Genomic DNA, 20,047 nt, shown 5'->3' on the forward strand with positions numbered 1-20,047 from the left:
GACTGCTGCATTTGGATATCTGCATTCCTCTGGGGCACAGCACAGCCCAGGGCTGCCCAGGTCCTTGGGGGACACACACAAATGGTGCTGTGGCTGAGGGAACCCTCCTGCAGCAGGCAAAGGGACTCACAACACCCTGGAGCAGCCTCAGAACAAAGTACCATAACCCCAGAATCCAGCACCTGACATGCTCAAGTCAAGAACATCCCAAGACAACTTTATAATTCATTCACTATGTCCAGTTCCTTTCCCACAATCCCTCCAGTTTATAATTTTCTAAAATTCCTCTTAGCACAAAATTCAAGGGGGAGGTAAAGCACTATGGCTGTGGCCATGTCAGGAGCTTTTCCTGTTGCTGAAGAGGCAGTAGCAATAGAAATTATTAAGGATTCAGGGAATCCAATCAGGGAATTAAATATGCTGTAATTTCAGAAGTGTGACTACAAACACATGCTGTCAACATTAATGGGCTTTCCAACTGCAGATTCAAAAGCCAGAATCAAACCTCAGGCAAGTATTTCACTATATATGAAGCTGCAACAAGGTTTTCTGATATATGTTAAAATTTCAATGAAAGCAGGTGAAGGGGGAAAGATTAAAAGGAAAGAAAAGTTCTATCCTGTAAAACTGGCACTTTAAAGAAAAGGCCTTTAAAAAACTAAAATATTTTACTCCAGAAGTCTTAAAAGCCAGAAGTTGACAAAAAAAACCCAAAAAACAAAAGCAACTCCAAAAAGACAAGTCTCAATTGCTTAGATCACTAATGATAATACATTCTGTGTATCCACTCTGTCATGGTTTTGCACAGGACACATTTAGGGAAGTGATGGAAAGGTTTGTTATGCAAAACCATAACACCACCACAAGCTCAGTTAGGTGCCTTCCTTGTCTTTAAAAAAAGAATTCTGCAGCAGACAAATCAACAGCTGTGCTCTATGACTACCTCAGTAGGTTAAAACCCTTGAGCAGATGGAAGAAATGGTGGATCCAGCTGAAACAGGTTATTCTGGTCACTGAGCCAGCCACTTCCCTTGCAGTGGGAGCAGAGCAGATTGATTTCAGCCACTGCCCAGCCCATTCCTGGCTCCCCCAGCAGCACAGGCACTGAGCCCTTCAGTGAGGCAAGCACTGGCCAAAGTGCCCCCAGCCCTGGCAGGATCCATCACACTGCACACACAGTCCAGGGCTCTGCTTTCAGAACAGCAAGGCAGCTCTTGTGGAGTTCACTGAAGATTTCCTCAGAAAAGCAAACTGGTTTTGTACCATTTCACCCAGGAAACACACACAAAAAAATAAACACACTGTACAAAGAGCAGCAGAGATATAATTTAAACATGCATCAGCTACAAACCATATATACAGAGAAACAGGCCTATACAAACAGAACAGGACCATTTATTACATTACAATTCTGGGGGAGTTTTTGGAGGAAATCACAGCAGATGAACAAAATCAGACCGAAGGAGGTGGATGTTGCTTCTGAAAGTGATCTGGTTTGAAATGTCACACAACACCCCCACGTTTCTCCAGCAAACATCTATTACACTTCAGCTACACACAGCTCTTCCCACAGCTCCTGGACTCCCTTCCTGTACAGAGGTAGATTTCTGTCGATGTTCTGATATTGCACCACAGTAAATATGGTTCTTACCACAAGGAACAACTTGCAAAGGCTAATTTTTACAATTCATGGGTATAATCTCATTGTGGGCATTCAGGTAGTGCAGTAAATAAATTTGTTTGCACTTGAAAGAAAATTCCCTCCAAGTGCAATGGTTTGTTATTTAGGGGGAGGTCCAATGGAAAGCTGCAATTTTTAACAGCTTCACATTAAGAGAGCTGGTTTTTATCAGCAGGGTGACACTTCACTGTCTCTCTCCTTTTCAGCCTCCCTGGTCTAGAGCCAATGCCAGCTCTTGCCCTGCCTCCCCTGATGCTCCATCTCATTCCACTGTGTCCAGGTTAAATGTGCATTTTAAACACTCACAGGTTTTTGCAGGATTTCTTACTCATACAAGCAGTAGTAACATTGAAGAAATTTGCAAGAAGATTGATTCAAACTGCATGAAATGGTTAAAAAAGCCCATCACACTCAGGCTGCATAAGGAAAGCTAGAACTTTGCTAGCTTCAAACAGCCATTAATTGTGAACAGATCTGATGCTATCAGGAAGATCTGAAGAAGTCTGGCAGGAGTCTTAATTTCTTTTGTCCATCACATTCTTGAATAACTCTCTGACAACTGGGGAAGTTGCAGATGAGCTGAATGGCAGTACCACTTCACAATGTCTGTTAAATGAACCTCTATAGCATATTTATAAAAATAAGTGGATCAAAAATCATGATGCCAACATACCATAACTCTGATGGGCTCACAAGCATCGCTCAGTATTTTTTCTCAGAGGCACCCCAGGAGGTTATTTTTTGCAGAAGTCTTTCAAACATGGAGACAAATGAAAGAACAATCTGGGCATGTTCCACTCTCAGAGAGAAGCCAAAGCAAGCAGCACCACTACTGCTGGCTGCAAGCTTGGCAGAAAACTTATATGGGAAGAAAGTTCTCTTTTTGTAGCAACCAACCTATTTGGAACTATTTTAAATGAACCATTTAGCATTAGCTTCCCAGATTCAGTTTGTGTGAAGCACTCTGTGACACTACATCAGTAAGAAATGGTGGCTAGTTTAGAACTGAGTATTTTTTTGCTGAATTATGGATACAAGGCTTATAGAAATTCATTACATCTCTCCACATACTCACTTGTCCTTTAAAAGGGCTTTTCCTTACCAAGGTAAGTAAATCCCAACTGTATCAATACTGAAATTCCTGTGTTGACAGGGACTGCAGACCTAGAAGTAAAATCATCTCACCCTCTTGGAGGAGCCCATTTTGTGCAGTGAACCTTCACTTCAGGGAGCAACTTGATCAGGAATTCCACTCCCTGTCCCTGGCACAAAGGGCTAATGTACCTTGCAAGATTAGAATGAAGAAATCCACTGTATGCAGGAAATGACAAACAGTAAAATGAAATGACAGTGGCAGGAGCCAGGGCTTTTGGAGCTTGTGTGGTTTTGCAAAGCAATGTTTCTTCCCAAGCAGCCCCAGCTGGGCAGAGCCTGCCTGAGCCAGAGGGCTCCAGTGCTGCCCTGCAGTCGTTACCATTTGATGTCCAGGCTGCTCGTGCTCTGATTTACTGCACTGTAGGTGGTGTGCAGAGTATCCTGGGCCTTCTTGGAGTCCATGCCCTCCAGCCAGTCCTGGTACATCCTCTGCACGTGCAGGTTGCTTTCTGGCAGCCTGACAGGAATGGCAGTGTACACCTCCTCCATCTGGGCCAGCAGGGCTCTGTCTGGTTTGCCATCCTCAGTCTGGGCCTGGCCCTTTCCATTCAGGCACCCTTAGGGAAAAAATAAATTAAAAAGATGCAAGTTGATGGAGATTTGATATGAAAAGAAAGTCTCTGTTAACTCAGAATTCTTTTTTCATGCTTCTCTAAAGGAATTTTTTTTAAAAACCTCCTCCCACGCTGTTACAATTTGTATTTACCTAAAGTGACTCCGATATCAACTTCATCTTAATGGAAATGAGGTTTCCATATCACAAATCTTTCTCTGCATTCTCCACGGTTTTATGATCCTAATTATGTTCCTTGTCTTTTCTTGCCCTTGACAACCACCATTTCAGAGCATCCTCTGAGGTTTGGCAGTGTAGTGCTGGCACTTGTTTATAGGTCAGAAGAGAATAAATATCATCATGACTAATTTTAGAAAACTCAATCATTTTCTGAGCCAACCCTGCACCTGTACTGGTGTTTTGGACCATTCAATAAACAGTGAGATTTTCGATTATTAAGAAGAGAATTAAAAGGGAATGAAATGAAGTGTCTGCCTGTAAGGCAGCTTTCCTTTGAGATTCAAGATACACATGCAGAACAACTGTGGATCCACAATTATTTTTACCTCCTGGGCAGGCAAGGACTTCTACAAAATGGTAGAAAAACTTTCCTTTTTTCAACTTCAGGACCATGTTTTGGATATTTCTGAAGCCGTAAGCTGCTGCAAAACGCAGCACTGTCTCCCCATCTTTTTCAAGGGTAACTTCTTGAAAGTCCTTGTTCCTGTCAAGACACAGAGAGAACATTTTAACCCCCTGCATTCCCAGAGGAACAACCCAACTGTGCCAGTTTGTATTCAGATGCTCCAAAGGGAGCAGGACAAGTGTAACAGTGAGATCAAGGTGAACTCTAACTTTCTAAACTGAGTTAAGCAGAAATTGGGGTGGAATCTTTGTAATAGAATTAGACTTTATTTTTAACTGCAGGTAAGCTTTTAATAAAATGAGTACCAGCAGGAGCTGCTTTACAGTGGCAGACCTGCAGGTTTAAAGCCTGTAACTGCCTACCAGAAAAAGCTGGCAGTAACTGCTGTCACTGCAGCACCACCCAAAGCAGGGGAAGCTCCTGGGCTGCAGGAACCAGTTCCTTGCCAATGACCCAAGGCTCTCAGTGCTAAGGGGCATTTGAACAAAACCCTCTATTAATAAAATGCTTTATCTTTTGGTCAAAACGCTCAGGCAGTTGGAGCAAGTGACTGCTGTGGGTCCCTTCCAACTGGAAATTCCCTCTTCTGTTCTAGCTCACCCATTCTACATAACAAGGATACCAAACTTTAACTTACTTTAGTGCTTTGTAGGTTATCTCCTTGACATCCACACCAAAAAGCTCCTTTGCTGCATGTTTAAAAATGTGCTCCAGGTAACCATCAGATCTCTTGCCATCATGCCTTACTACATCTCCCTCCTTTAAGCCATCAAACCTTAGGGAACAACAGAATGGAAGGTCAACTCCAAAAATTTCATTCTTTCACTTCAATAGTGTGTTTCTCCTCTTCTCTGTCTCCCCCACCAAAAAGTGTTTTCTAGCACTGAGAACACATTCCATTTTTATTTATTACAGCTTTTAAAATGTAAATTATTCAGGACAGCAGTGAGATGATGAAAAAATCAATTAAAAAAAAAGCTGCAGGGGCTTTCCGTGTTGAGAATTATCAAGCAACAGTAACTGATAAGAGTGCACCTTCATCACAATCTGAAGATTTTGCTAACAACCTTTTACTGCTCAAGAGCCATTTTGGGAAAAAATTATTTAAATAAGATTATTTAAATAAATGGTCATTTTTTGCGAGAATAATTTGTGAGAATACAAAACTCCTTCAGAAGTCACAAGTCTTTGCTGACAGTCCTGCTGCTTTAGGAACTGTTTGTCACAGTCTGTAACACTGTGCCAATAAAATCACACCAAGTTAGTAGAGCTGAAACCAGGTTAGAACAGTGTACACTGAAAATAAGTGCTACACTGTGGTTCAGGAGAGAAAATGGGAGCTCATCTCCCAAGGGCATCTCCTGGAAGTTCACCTCTCCCCATTTAAAAGCAGCTCTGAAGAGTCCCCATTCACACAACTGTTTTCATACCCAGCATTGTATCACAAATTGCTGCTGTGCTGGGGCTTGTTTTAAGAACTTGATTCCAAGTTGTTTAAATCTCTCTCCAAGATCTACTTTTAAGACCCCAGAAGAGCAAAAATGTACATCATTAGGTCTCACAGCTGAACCAGTATTTTCAGATTGGTCCTTTTAAAAAATAACATTATTTTCCAACACAAATTGAGGGCACTTGGCTTGTTCAGCCTGGAGGAGACTGAGGCCAGACCTTACCAGGATCTGCAGCTGCTCCTGAGGGACAGCTCTGGTCTCTGCTCCGTGACAGAACCCATGGAATGGCTGGAGCTGTGCCAGGGGAGGTTGGGTTGGATCTCAGGGAAGGTTCTTCCCCCAGAGGGTGCTGGGCACTGCCCAGGCTCCCCAGGAATGGGCACAGCCCTGAGGCTGCCAGGGATGCCCAGGGTGGGGTTGTTGTGGTGGCTGTGCAGGGCCAGGAGCTGCACTGGGTGATCCTTGTGGGCTCCTTCCAGCTCAGGACATTCTATGATTCTATAAATTGAGCTAATGAGCCAGCATTAATGAACAGCTTGGCCTTTCACTGGACAGGCTGGTACAGAATTAAAAGCCTCTCTCTGTGTGATTCTGATACAGAATTACACGAGTGTCTCTGTGATTATTCCTGCAAGAACTTTATTCATTCTCTGTGTGACAATCTCAGGTAGAAGCAATCAAAGGAGCTGCAGTACAAACACAGCTCTGAGCATGTTCCCACTGATCCACTTCAATTTCTCTGAGCATGTTCCCACTGACCCACTCCAATTTCTCCCCTCTAGGTCCAAGCAGGATTTTAGCTGGAACTGAGAAGGATTTTTCAGAACTTCCAGAGCTTTCTGTTTTGTGCAAGACAGCACGTTCATTGCTCCTTTGGAAAGGCACCAAGGAACATCTGTCACAGCTGAACAAAGATCAGGGAGAGCAGCCTCTGGAACCAAGTCTGAGAATTAAACACCACACAGGCTGCTCCCTGAGCCAAGCATAAGGGATGGAAACAAAACCTCTCCAGTGCTTTGTGTGCTTCTCATCTAAACACAGCTCAGTTTGATCTAATCTTGAAAAACTGACTGCTGTCCTCATATAAAAACCAATTCATTACCATTTCCTGAAAGGGTGCTGCTCCTAGCAATCTCCATGAACATATTGGGGAGTGGAAATTTACTGCCAGGATGGTGCTGTGAAAGAGAGGGGAGCCCAGAGCAGATGGTCAGCCCAGCACTGTGAGCACAGGGCAGATCAGGGCTCTGCACAAGGAGCACAGAGAGCTCTGAACAGGGCCAGCACCCCAGCCAGCCACACTGACTAGCAAGGCTGGAACTTCATGCAGTCACATCTATTATTACTGCAAATAATCTATATTTATCAATAAATAAATAAAATAAAATAAATAATAAATAATCCTTAAATATCAATCAGGAGCTACATAAATCTTCAAGTCATATATTTTAAAAGAGTTACTGTATAAGGGTCATTATCTCAAATTACCTGCTTTGTAATTAGACAGTACATGTGAATTTATATTATCTGTTTCATATTTTATATATGAACCAATGAACATCTAAGAGAATATTTTTGTGGGTTTGGCCACTCTAGAAGGGTGAAGCTGTGGTATACTAAGGCTTTGATGCAGGTTTTATTTTTTCTCTAAAAAGAAAAAAACATTCTTCTGAACAGTTTTACATTTATGTTGTGTGGGAAATGGGTTTATAGAAAATTCTCAAAGGAATTTTCTACGAAAAAAATTTTCTATTTTCTTCTAATTTCTTTGACAGAAAACTCACATAGTGTACATCTGTATGCAAATCTTAAAATAAGAAATATTGACTTAAAAATACCATAGAATAAAAGAGACATTCTTAAGAGAGAAATTGAATTAAAACAAGTTCAAAAGATGACCTTACAAGTAAGACTAGATACTTTAGAGAAATAAAATGATAAGAATGCATTGTAGTAAGACCCACAAGGAGTAATTTTAGATGATTAACTTTAAGACATTTACAACATAGTGTAGCTAAAACTGATAAACCAAGAAATGCTTATAGTGTGTTATAATTAAGAAAGAGTTGGCTTCTGATTGTGATGGTGTGAGTTATAACATCTATATTGTCTCACCCTCCTCATGAGACTGAAAATGGAATAAAAGCTTCTAAAATGGCTCTCAGTTGCCCCATGTCTAAGTCAAAAAAGAGCTTTATCCAACAATGGTGAATATGCTCCAACATGTCATTTGTCATCCAAACAAGGAAGCAATCCACAACAAAACTACTTACAAACTATCTACAGCTACTTCAGTCACATCTTTCACTGACACATTTTTCTGTTCCATTATCTGGACAATTTCACCTGTAGGAAAACACATCACATTTTACTTTCAACACAAAGCACAACACCCACTGTGCCTCTGTTTCAGAAATCAACATCCCAACACCTGCAATGGCTTTGTGTCACATCCTCCAGCTCCTGCTACAGTGACTGCTCCCTCCAGTGACTGAGAAGCCTGAAACTTCCTGCCCCAAAGAAAAGGGGCCCTCAGCTTGCCCAAACTCTGCTTAGATCCTCAGCCTTTCTGTTAGGCCAAGTCTGGAAATATCCAAACTGCACTGCAAGATGTTTGGACACTAAGGCTAAAGACAAGATCCTCACCAAAAGGCAACTGGTGCCATGAATTAGGAATAATTCCTAATAAAATAATGACCATAGACAAGGCAGAAAATTGTTTTAAATATGGATTTGAATAACTTTTACCTTCTTTAACAGGCTGTCAAAATACCTGATTTTTTAGATGAATAGCAACTTAGAAAGAAAGGATGTGTCACTCTGCCTTCCCTGTGCAGTACCTGTACTACCAGGAGCACAAAAATATGTACTGATTTTTAAAGCAGAAAAAAGCCAACCTTATGACTAAAGGAGACTTGAAAAAAGCAAACTCTGGCAAAAAGGCTATTCTAAAAATGGTGATTCACTTTTATATTTATAGATGATAAGTTTAAAAAAGTTAACCTGATGTCAGGACACAATCAACTTCTGCTGAATTATACAAGGCAGTGTAGAAATCTTCCCTCAAGGCTTCCAGCTTTTTGTCATAACAAGGTGCCACGACCACATGGAAAATTTTATCAGGAGACAAGTTCTGTGGAATACAGAAGGGAGCACATGTGAACTCCATGAAGAGCAAAAGACAGCTTGAAGGATGACAGGGACAAAAATAGTGACATAAACCTCATGCAGGCAATACCAGGAATAAGTCCCTACATTAAATTTAAACAATATTCACAGACATAATGATTTGCCAGAAGTCACAAAGCATCAGCAACAAACTTCCAAAGCCAGTCTGCTGGCTGGAGCAAATTCCCTCTGGCCATGTTTTCTGCAGCTTTTTGATTGCCTTAGAAAGTGAATACAAGTCAAGATTCAAAGTTCTGGTTTCTGGCTGTCACCCACTCACTTTCACCAGAGCAAGCCCTTCACAATTTGTCTATCCATGTGCAATCCTTCCCTACAGAATGTGGCTCCTTTTAGGTAAGGAACAGCAATTTTTTCAACATACAAAATTGAGGAGATAAAAAGGTTAGCTCCAAGGATACATTGCTTTTATTGAGCTAGGTAACAGGGCAATTTCCACATTATTCTCCTCCACTCCTGTTCTGGCTCTGCTGTAGAACTACGCAGGCAGCATTTCACAAAAAAACTGCTATGGATTTAACTTTGCCCGTAAATATTTAAATCCACGTTGCACTGGGGGTGCAAGGACTGCTGCCAGCTCACAGTGATGGATGAAATGTATGATGTATGAAATGATGTAGGAAATGTAGGAAACGTAGGAAATGATGTAGGAAATGAGGTGCTTTGTACATTCCTCTCATCATGGGCACTTGAACAGCACACAGCACCATTTCTTCTTCAAGTAAAGGACAGATATAATACACTAAGATCTGTATCTCAGTATTAAAGCCCATCTGCTCTATTTAGAAGAATATAATGGTAAAAATAAATCAGAATGACTCACCTGCTGCCTGGCAAAGTAGCCCTTCACTAGGGAGCCCATGATCTGCTGTGGGGACTTTGCAGTGCAGATGTGAGAGGTCACCAGGTTGGTGAGCACCCTTTCAGCATAACGGATCCAACCTGGAACCACAAAAAAATCACAGGCACAGAGGAGTGAGCCATGGGCACAGCAAGTGCAGCAGTCACTCAGCACATCCTGAAAATGGTGACACCTTCACACCAGGGAGGACATGTCTGTGTGGGCTGGGAGCCCCACCTTGGGAGCCATAGGAAACCTCAGGGCTCTGTTAATAATGCTTTAGTCAATAATTCACTGTGCTAGGAATTCTAGACCAAGGTCCACTGTGTACTTCATGACCTGCTGCTCTTTCCTCATGTACAGATTTAACAAAGCAGAACGAACAAGACCCCAGCTAACAGAAATTGGACTTCTAGACCTCAGCCCTTGGATCATCACATTCTACAACAAATGCACTGTTTGGCTGCTTAACTGTAACCTGGTATTTCCTGAGATTTAATATCCCTGCACCCAGCCTGCTCCCCTAGAACACAAGAGTCACATGAGAGCATTATCACAAGATGCACATGGATTAAGTCAAGGAAAAAATGGCTTTTTTTACTATTGTTAGAGTAGCCACACCTGCAGAAACACCCCACACTCAGAGGAACCACCTAGAATCTCTCTGTATGCCACACTCTGTCCTCAGTTTCTCAGGAACCCCCTCTCTCACCAACCCCTTCAGCATTCCAGCTGGGGCAAGCTGTGGATACCCACAGCACCCCAACAGACAGAGCTGTTGTATTATTCCCCCAGTTAATGAACAAATCAAGGTATTTAGGGTGTGCAATTCTTTCTTGGGCTCTGGAAAGCCCCAAATCCTCCACAGCAATAGTTTGGAGCTTTTTTCATCTACATGACACCCACATTGGGCAGCAGAGTTAGGCCCAGCCTTCAAGGCAGGTGTGTTACTTTTGGTGCTAAGAAATGGTAAAAAAAACCCAAAAAACAAAAAACAAACACATTTTGTCTTCATGCAAATCAGTGATTACATAAAAGAGAAACTGCTGTGCAGAACACACTGCCCAGGAAGGGGAAAACCTGGAGGTTAACTTTTAAGCTTGAAATTACCACTTATGTAAAAACACCTGGGACTGTTTAAGTCAGAACAATACCACAAATGCCAACAGCAGCACAAAACTGGCATGGAAAGCACTGTTCAGATTATTTGTCTCTCTGTAGCAGAGAAATAGTTTTCCTAGTGTAATAAGATTTTACTGATGAAAATGAGAAGGTGCTAAATATTATGGAAACCCAAGGATCCTCCAGCTGTTTAAATATTCCTAATTCTTGTTCTACACAGACTTCAAGCTGGTTTCCATAAAAACCTCAAAGGCACACATCATCTTCAACAAGCATTCATTTCTGCTGTAGGAAAAACTGAGGAACATGGATTTACCTCTTAGGACTGTACTGAATTGCAAGACTGAATGGAAGTTTGCATAATGTCCACCTTCACCTAGGACTTTAAATCACAGACATTACCTACAAAAAAGCTGAATTTATTGGTGCTTGGTAAAAATCTCTATCAGCATACTCTGCATGATAGGTACATCATATTGCTTAAATGGCTTTAGTGTCAAGTGCTGTCCAAACAGAACAAAAAGTGCTTCAAACACAACAAGGACAGTTTCTAAAATACTTGTACTCACCATTAATCACCCCAGCACTCCTGCTATGAGGCTGGTTCTTATAATTGGAATCATTTTGATATTGTAGTCATGACCTATAAGGAAATTTGACTAAATCCCAGGAGATTTCTGACAGGTATTGTCTGAGGCAATTCCTTAAATTGGTTCTGTCCTTGCAGTGGATGGAACAAGTGTCTCACAGCTGCAGCTCCCAAAGATCATTAATGTCATTAGTCACTGGTTAATTGTACAGCAGCCTGGGTGAGTGAGCATTTATCACACACTGCTGTTTGTGCCCCCTCACCACAGTGAGGGAAAACCTCAAACACCCCATTGTTATGTCAGGAACACCAGCACTCACCCAGACCTACACCCTTTATAAATTCATTGGGATTCTTGGCCATTTGCTGGCTTGTGTTGCCATCAAAGAGCAAGAAAGCATTACAAATTACCATATAAATTCCTGCAGCTGTAGCTCAGAACATGTTATTTTTTGTGGTTTCTTGTGAGATCATGAAGATGCATGTATGCATCTGTAGGAAATGCAAAATAACTAAGCAAACTTTTGCTAGTGTAAAATCCCATTCCTGGAAAAGGAAATTCACTGACTGGGACAAAAGCATCAGAATCCTCAGTACTTTATGATGCTCCTGCTGCAAGTCTGCCCCACTGGGAAGACACAGAGGTTGGCAGTGCCTTAAAAACTCCAGATTTTCCAGAGCAAATGCTTCATGTTCCTCATCAGCTTAGTACATTAAGGAAGGGAATTGATTCTTTTGAGATATTACAAATACTATCAGTAGTAACACTGCTGTTCTTTAACAGGAAAACCCAAAAATGAGCTCATTTTCTCCCCAGAGAGCAGCAGGAGGTGAACAATTAAGACAGGGACAAGAAATCAGCTTTTCTCAGGTTCTGGACTGTGCAGGCTCTGCTCTTTGCTCATGGTAGATGTCACACCCCTGCCTGCTGCAGAGGGTGATAGGTCTGTGCAAAGTCACACACCAAGATAAAAAAGAGTAAAGCATTTTTTATACTTGAGGTCACACTGACCTTGCATCTACAAAGCTACATAAAAACCATTTTGTGCTGAATGCACCCAGTAAACAACATCTCTGGGACAAATTTATGTAATCTGGGGGTAGAAAGAGGAAGGAGAAAAATAAACAGAAAATGCACACAGACAATTAAGGACAGGAAACACAGTGAACAACCTCACTTGGAAGATGACTAATCAGGATTTTTGCTTTCTCTAATTGCTGACAAAGAAACATACCATGTTTTCAAAATGGACTGACAGTGATATTCTGGGTTAGTTTCCCAGAAATGGAAAGCACCCAAGCTTGTTACCATCTCTGTCACAGCAGAGAGCTGACACCAAAAACTAACTTGTGCAGACGACACAAGGACAAGGAAAGTGCTCCATTAACTATTTTAAAGTATTTCCACTGAGAGCAGCAGATAATCTGAGCTCTGTTTCCAGATGAAAACAAATTAAAATTATCTCAGAAATTCTAAAAGAAATCCTCAGGTTTTGAATTTTACCTAAAGCAAATACAAGACAACAAAACTAAGTAATGGGAGTGTTTCAGCTGCACAGGTTTTACATGAAAAGAAGCAATATATGATATGTCTGCTCCTGAAGATAAGAGGTTACACTAAGATAACAGTAACAGAAAAAAAGACATGTTTTTAATACATATATGTAGTAGTCAAAGCATAACCCAGATATTTCCACTACAAAATACAAAGAACAAACAACAACACAAGTATAATTCAAACAGCAGTATTTAAACTTCAAATCAATGACAACAGCAGATTCTGGGGAACACTGACTGCAACTCCTGATCACTCCAACATTTCTTTAATAAATGTAATCCACTTGAGTTATTTCAAAGCTAGCAAGAAGTATTTTGGTATTTTTATCAGCCTTTTGAAAAGCAACACTATGAACTTTAGGGTGGAGCTGATGAGGGTGTTGGGCAAAGGAGTTACTGCTACCTCCTTTTTGATACTTCTTTTTTAGGAATGTGATTTCTTACTTGAATTGAAATGGTGCTGTGCTAACAATGCAAAAGGTAAGCAGTGACTGCATGTTCTGCATCTTTGCAGCTGGTCCAAGTGCAGGTTCTCATACAGAACACATTCTGCAAGGTTCTCAGAAGTGAGACATTCAGTGAGTCAAGTCTGTGACATTTCATGTGAGAATTATTTTCCAAGTGTCAGACACATCCATCTCACAGCCATCACAAGCAATGTCACTTGCTACTTTCCCCCAGGCTTAAGTGGCAAGTTCTAAACTTTGCTTAAGGTAACAGAGGTTGTGATTTAATTCTATCAAAGTTCCTTTTCAATGAGGAAACACCCAGTTAAACTTTGTGGTCTGAACATACAAGAAGCACCCAATAAACTTCTCCATTCCAGTTCTGATTCTCAATTCCAAGCACAGAAATGCACTCAGGATGACCAGTGATACTGGGAACAAACACTGTGTGTCCCTCAAAAGCAAATCAAAAATGCTTTAAGTTATGTAAGGCTCCCAAAGGAAGCCCCCCTTTCCTCAGCTCCTTGGTGGTTCCAGTTTGAAGGGAGGGAAGGATGGATAAATCAATTCTCACCAGGGCAAGCAGAGGCAAACATTGGTAAGGCATGTTCCTCCTGGTTCCTCCGTTGGTACCGCTGCACAAATTCCCTCTGGCTCTCCAGGATACTGAAATCTGCAGCTATGGTGGTGTCAAACACATAATGCACCCCTAGGGAAGCAAGCAGAAACATCACTAAAATGTTTTCCACCTCACAAACCCCTTTCGAAGTTCCAGGCCTGTGAAAAATCTTGAAGGATCAACAGGTATATTCCTTCCCCTCTGCACATTTTCACAGAGTCATAAATAAAAGCCATACACTGCAAAAACACCTTCTACACCCTGAGTTTAAAAGGACCACCAAGAGGCTACTGCTGCCAGCAGCACTGCAAACATTCTCTGCTTCCTTCTGAGCACTTTGCATCTGTCATTTTTAACTCAACAGGATGTCACGACTCCTGCAGCGACTCTTGCAAAGAAATGTTCTTTTCAAGACATGCTGAAGTCACAAAAAAATCATATCCAGCTAAGAGGCATATCTGCCATTGCTCCAGTTGTTTGCAGAGCTACAGGAGCATATCACCACCACAGCAGAGACCTTCTGGCTGCTCATTTGGCAACACACTCCCTGTGAGCCTACGTAACACTGAACACATCCCCACAGAAGTCAGGGTAGATAATGAATGCATTCTAGGAAAACTGGGGCCCACCAGAACTCAGGAATGCTTTGAGATGAAGAATATACACTGGGTACATCAGAGATGCATCAGAAAAAAACATGAAAAATTAGTATATATAGATACAGACAGAATGAAACAAGTTGATAGGTTTATTACTGCCCTTTTCCTTTCTTCAAGTAAATTTAAAAAAACCAAAACGTACAAGGAAAGTGTCTATTGCTTTTTATCCAAAACTCTATACATAATAACCAAAGGAAGTACAGCTTTAACATAAAATAGGCAAATACAACAGTTCTTGTAATTTCAAATTACAAGAAAAAACTAGAACTGAGAATCTCCTAGAGATACAATGTGTCAAAAGCACAGAAAGGAACTTAGAATAACAATTACCTTCTCCCTCAAGTTTTACAATAATGGGAAGCTTTTGACTAAGCCCTCCCTGATTTCTTGGTAGCCAAGGTTTTGGAGGCAGCTCTACAATGTCCCTCTGTTCTGTGACCTTTCCTGAGAGCAGGGAATGTCCCCAGTCTGTCTCTCACACTGCTGTAGGTGGCACTGGTGCCTGGCTGGAACTTCACAGAGCCTGGAGTTCAAACTCTGAACGAGGTTGTGCAAGGGCACTTCAGGACTGTTTAACAAAACATCATGGAATGGAATCCCACCATTGGTTTTGCTGGGGAGGAGCCCTAAATCCCATCCAGCTCCACCCCCTGCCATGGCAGGGACACCTCCCACTGTCCCAGGTTGCTCCAAGCCCTGTCCAGCCTGGCCTTGGACATTTCCAGGGATCCAAGGGCAGCCACAGCTTCTCTGGGAACCTGGACCAGGGCCTGCCCACTCTCATTTCTATTATCTAATCTAACCCTGCCCTGTTTCACTCCATGCCCTTGTCAAAAACCCTCTCCAGCTCTCCTGCAGCCCCTTCAGGTACTGGAAGGCTGCTGAGAAAGCAAAACCAACCAAAATGATCCCTCCCTTTCTTCTTCACCACCATAACAAATGCAAACTTACCAAGACTTTTGAGGAAACCACAGAGTCTCTTGGCTGCTTCATTCACAGAGAGATTGAATTTAGCAGCAAAATAAGGCAATGACTGAGGGCATAGAGACACTGCCAACACTTTGTGTTTTGAGGTATCACATTTCTGGTAAGTGAAACAAAGAGAGAGGAAAAAAAAAAAGTCATTAAAACAGGGTAAGGCTCCTTGCTTTCCCTTCCTTTCCCATTCCTGGAGTTATTCCTTAGAGTCTCATGCTTCAGTGGGCCATATCATTAAAAACCCTGTGAAACAAGCCTCAAGTTGCAGCAGAACAAGATGTTCCACTGATCCTGACAGTGTTCATCTGCAATCACCTGTAGATGTTTCTTTTATAGAACTCAGGGGAAATCCATCCCTCTTAGGACAATTCTGTGGTTGGATTCCAGGTGGCCTAAGAAAAGTTAAGGGACATTCAGCACCTCTGATGTTCTAGTAGGATGAAATATTCTAGCAAATAAGAAAAGAGCTGTATCTAGTTGTAAATACAACCCAGCAAATGACACATCTGAGTTTTTGTTAAGGCTCCTGTGTCTTTATCACTGCAGTGTTGAGGAAAAGTGGCAAAATGGGACTCTCAACAAATCAGCATTTGTAGCACTGAGGAATCCCATGAAAGTACCCAGTGTGTGGTGTGGAACTGTGCAGCTCTAGTGACTGTGGCCTTCAGCTGAAGATTCATCTTGTGTTTTAGCTGGGACATTTTCTACACCAGTGGAACCCCTGGAAGACAAAGCAGGACTGTGCCACAGATAAGTGTCACCCTGCAAAGGTCAGAGCTCACAGTCTGTACTGATCCAAATGCTGGACAATAACCCTTCAAAGAGAGCTCCTGACTCAGAGCTCATGACTGCCCCTTGCTTGTGTCTGGACCCCTGGAGCTGTGATGAAGGTACCTGACTGCCTTGCTGCTGTAGGATTCAGGCCCTCCTAACAGGACCCATGTGACCCAAAATATTATTTCCCCCCCATTCTCTTCTAATTTTCTCATATATGACACCACCATTCTGTATGGACAGTTAAACTCCTTCTAAGAAAATATAACTACTATGAATTAATCCTTATTTATGACACACATGTACAGATCATGAAGTTTCAATTCTAGTAGCTTTTGCACAGAAGTCTGGAGCAGAACTAAAATAATTAATTTAATATCATGTTCTAAAGATGTGAGCACTACACAGAGTGAGTAACTTCTAAAAAAAACAGAACTCAGCAGAAAATAAAACAGCAATGGAACACTTACAAGGTTTGCTAAGAATATGGACAAAATGTAGTCAGGTTGAAAGTATATTAAAAAGAATTCTAATTTCAAGAACATGTCTTTATAGGTTTGTATAATGTGGGTATATTAGCACCAAAACCACTCAGAACAGTCCTAGCAATGGAGGAATGAATATCTATAAACACCAAACTGCACAATAATTTGTTAGTGCAGTAATGAAATCATCACATTGCCAATAAAATTTCCTTCTGCAGGTGCAGTAACTTTCCTCTGGTGTTTACATTAAGTGCTGTGACCTTGCAACTCCAATACAAAATTATTTTAAGTACTTTTAACGTTTGTGTTGCCTGACTTCCTCTTTGGAAAAAGCATATCCTGACAAATCTTCACATTATCTGCCTTGGGAAACCAAGCTGCTTAGTCATTCCCTAACTGCCTCCTCCTCAGAGCAAACAGTGGGGTATTGTTTGGGTCACTTTACCTTATTAAGGTTGAGAACACGAAAGAACTCCTTCTGATTCTGCTGGAAAACTCTGGCTCCTTCTTCCAATGTCATGCAACTGTCACAAGCTAGGCAGTCGCTAAGGAGTATTTTAGCATTAGCCAATGTATCAAACTCATTTTTCTGGGGGCAAAAAAAGAAGTAAACAAGTATTTAGCAATGATCAAATGATTTTCAACATCTCTGCAACGAGCCAGATGGAAAGCAAACACAGTATCCCTGTTTGGTTTAAAGCAGGACAATCCACAACACTTTGCATAACATCCAGAATTATTTACAGGTAAACAAAACAATATGTTCCATCCCAATCATAGCTCTGCTCCTCCTATTACTGTGAAACTGCAAAATGTTTAAGTGTAAACAAAAATCTAAATTTAGCCCCTAGTCCATATGCTAGTAACTTAATTTGCACTGTGCTTCAGAGCTGACAGTCCCCATCAACTCACCCAGCAACTGAGAAAACTTTCCCTTGAACTATTAAAGCTCTTTAACCACATGTCCCTCCAGCAGCAAGGTGGCTTAGGCTCTGTAGCACGAGGTAAAACAAAGAGAACACAGTCCTACAATTGCACTGAACATATTCTGTGAGACCAAGAGTTTCACACTATCTGCACCTCATTTGAGAAAAAGGAATACTTGGATATAAAGAATTAAGTTGATATTTTGTCCACTTGTACTATCAAAACTCTTCTTCTTGTAAGTTCTGTCTCTGCTCTGAAGACTTGGTAGACGAGTTTTGGCACTCTGAATTTTTAGAACTTAGAATTTCTGTTTTGTGTTTGCATTGTAAGGGCTTTTATTGCACCTTTTTACAAGATTTTTGATTCACATATTAAGGGACGTCTACAAGAGCTCATAACTGTTTTCAACTGCTTGTTGTTTATTGTTATATTTAGTAGTTGAAATTGCCTCCTTATGACCTTCTTTAGCTTATAAGGATGCGTATGAGGCGCACAAAAGAATACAGAGTCTAACTGAGGTTTTAGAAGGAACATTACCTCTTCAGAGCCATCATTTGAACTCAATGCATCAACAGATGTACTTTGTGTATCATCATTTTTCTGTTTTTTACTGCATTCCTGAAACAAAACATAAAATGTGCGGATTATGCACATCCTGTTCACCATTCTGTAAGAACACTTTTACAGAACTGTTCATGCCATTAACCACGGACGGAATTATTTACAGCGTTGTGGAACACATGCAAGACCCTGTGTTCAAAGTGCAATTGCTACGATGGAAATAATTTCTCCGGAATTCCCCCGCCTCATCAGTTCGAGCGTTCTGGGCGGTTTGTTAAGGCGAGGGGCTGCCCCGGACAGCACAGCAGGGCACGGCCACACGCCGGGACACCGCGCTCGGGGCTGCTCCGGGAGCTGTCACGGGGAGGACGCGGAGCTCGGTGACCTTGGGGCCGGCGGCCAGCGCGACTCGCCCCGCCGGGGCTCCGGGGCTGCCGGACGAGGCCGCGGGCAGCATCCCCCATGGCACCGCACCGAGGGGCGGCAGGACCCGGCCGGGCACTCACCTTTTTGCTGCAGTTCTCGCACTTCATCTGCGGCGCGGCCCTGGCGCGGCTGCCGCGCGGTGCTGCCGCCGGGGCTGCGGGACAGGAGAGAGCGGGGCGGGAGGTGAGACCCGCTCGAGCAGCGCCAGCCCGGGCCCCGACGCGCTCCCTGCCGTCCCCGCCGCCCTTTGTTACCGCGCCCGCCCCAGCGGGCGGTCCCGGGGCGGCCCCGCCGCGCTCACGTGTCCCGCAATTCCCTCGGCCGGAATTACCCCGCAAACGCCGCCGGGCCCCGGCGCTGCGGCGGCACCGAGCGGCCTCGGAGGAGACGCGGGACGGGCGGCGCTGGCCGAGCCCCGCGGCGAAGGTGCCCCCGCAGCCCCGCACGGAGAGCGGAGCCGCCGCCGCCGCTGCACCCCCGGCTCTTCAGAGCCCCCCGCACCGAGGTAACGGGAGAACGGGCGGGCACGAGCCGCAGCTCATCAGCTCCACCGGGATAAAAAACCCGACAACCGAAATCCCACCGAAAGCCCCAGTGAAGCCTGTCCGGGAGGCAGCGCCGATGCCGTACCTGCCGCCGGGGCTGTGCCTGTGGCCGCAGAGCGGGCGGGGCGGCACCGCCTCCTCCGCCGCCTCCCCCGGCCGCGCCCGCCGGGCTCATTGCGGACCTGCGCCGCCGCACGTACGCGGAGGGACGCCCCCATCCCGGTCCCCATCCCCATCCCGACCGGGACCCCCGGGCCGCACTGACCCGCCAGGCCTGCCCTCCGCGCCCGAGGCTTCGCCGCTTCTCTGGAGCGTCCCTGCGTATTTTTTACCACGCACTCCTCTGTTATATCGTACAAAGGGTTTTTTCCCCTCGATTTTTGTTTTTTCCTAATGGCTTTAAAGTGAAATGACACTCTGCGAGTTACTAAATACAGCATCATCACCATTTTATTTAACCGATACGCTGCGATTTCCCATTCCTGTAACAAAACACAAGTAGCAGCAATGCTGTTCCCAGGCAGGAATCACAAATCCTTATGAACAGGATTCTTGAACAGACATCAGCCTTCCACGGTCTCAAAGGCCCTGGAGTATTCATCAAGATTTCTTACGATTTCTTGTCTTTCTGAACCTCCGGTTGTAGGATTTAGACAGAAAGGTTCAATCAACATTTTGTTCCTTTTTTAACCTCCAGCCATATGAACACACACGTACAAGCAAACGCCTACGCCTACACAGAGAAGTTTTTCAAGTGTAAAATGACGTTTTATAAATTAAACCACAGAACTGCAGAAAAACATGCAATTTCCTGCCTTAACTGCAACTTTTCTATAACACTGGGTA

General features: G+C 43.1%; 1 protein-coding gene across 3 annotated transcripts; it reads right to left on the reverse strand.

Moving 5' to 3' along the window:
* Window positions 1-1,306: 1,306 nt before the first annotated feature.
* Window positions 1,307-19,664, reverse strand: NARF (nuclear prelamin A recognition factor). 3 transcript variants are annotated; one of them, XM_030961887.1, is made up of 12 exons: window positions 19,648-19,664; window positions 18,737-18,810; window positions 18,207-18,287; window positions 17,188-17,331; window positions 15,457-15,589; window positions 13,802-13,936; window positions 9,496-9,614; window positions 8,490-8,619; window positions 7,760-7,832; window positions 4,673-4,810; window positions 3,956-4,113; window positions 1,307-3,393 (listed from the first exon to the last, which is right to left on the reverse strand). In XM_030961887.1, the coding sequence occupies exons 2-12, from the start codon at window positions 18,761-18,763 to the stop codon at window positions 3,152-3,154; spliced, it is 1,380 nt and encodes a 459-aa protein (XP_030817747.1). In that variant the 5' UTR covers window positions 18,764-18,810; window positions 19,648-19,664; the 3' UTR covers window positions 1,307-3,151. The 3 variants fall into 3 exon arrangements, with proteins under 3 accessions (XP_030817747.1, XP_030817745.1, XP_030817746.1); XM_030961885.1 differs by lacking the exon at window positions 19,648-19,664 and adding an exon at window positions 19,287-19,307; XM_030961886.1 differs by lacking the exon at window positions 19,648-19,664 and adding an exon at window positions 19,240-19,284.
* Between the last annotated feature and the right edge of the window lie 383 nt (window positions 19,665-20,047).

The sequence above is a fragment of the Camarhynchus parvulus genome, chromosome 18 (genome assembly GCF_901933205.1).
Source record: "Camarhynchus parvulus chromosome 18, STF_HiC, whole genome shotgun sequence".
NCBI classification, from domain to species: domain Eukaryota; kingdom Metazoa; phylum Chordata; class Aves; order Passeriformes; family Thraupidae; genus Camarhynchus; species Camarhynchus parvulus.

What these genes read in the sequence shown, in the direction of transcription:
- NARF (XM_030961887.1), bottom strand. Translation starts at nt 18,763, where the DNA reads ATGAAGTGCGAGAACTGCAGCAAAAAG. An exon ending in GAAGTAGCTGTAGATAGTTT is followed by an intron (nt 4,811 to 7,759) that starts GTAAGTAGTTTT and finishes TTGTTCCCTAAG; the next exon opens with GTTTGATGGCTTAAAGGAGG. An exon ending in AGTCCTTGCCTGCCCAGGAG is followed by an intron (nt 3,394 to 3,955) that starts GTAAAAATAATT and finishes TTTTTCCCTAAG; the next exon opens with GGTGCCTGAATGGAAAGGGC.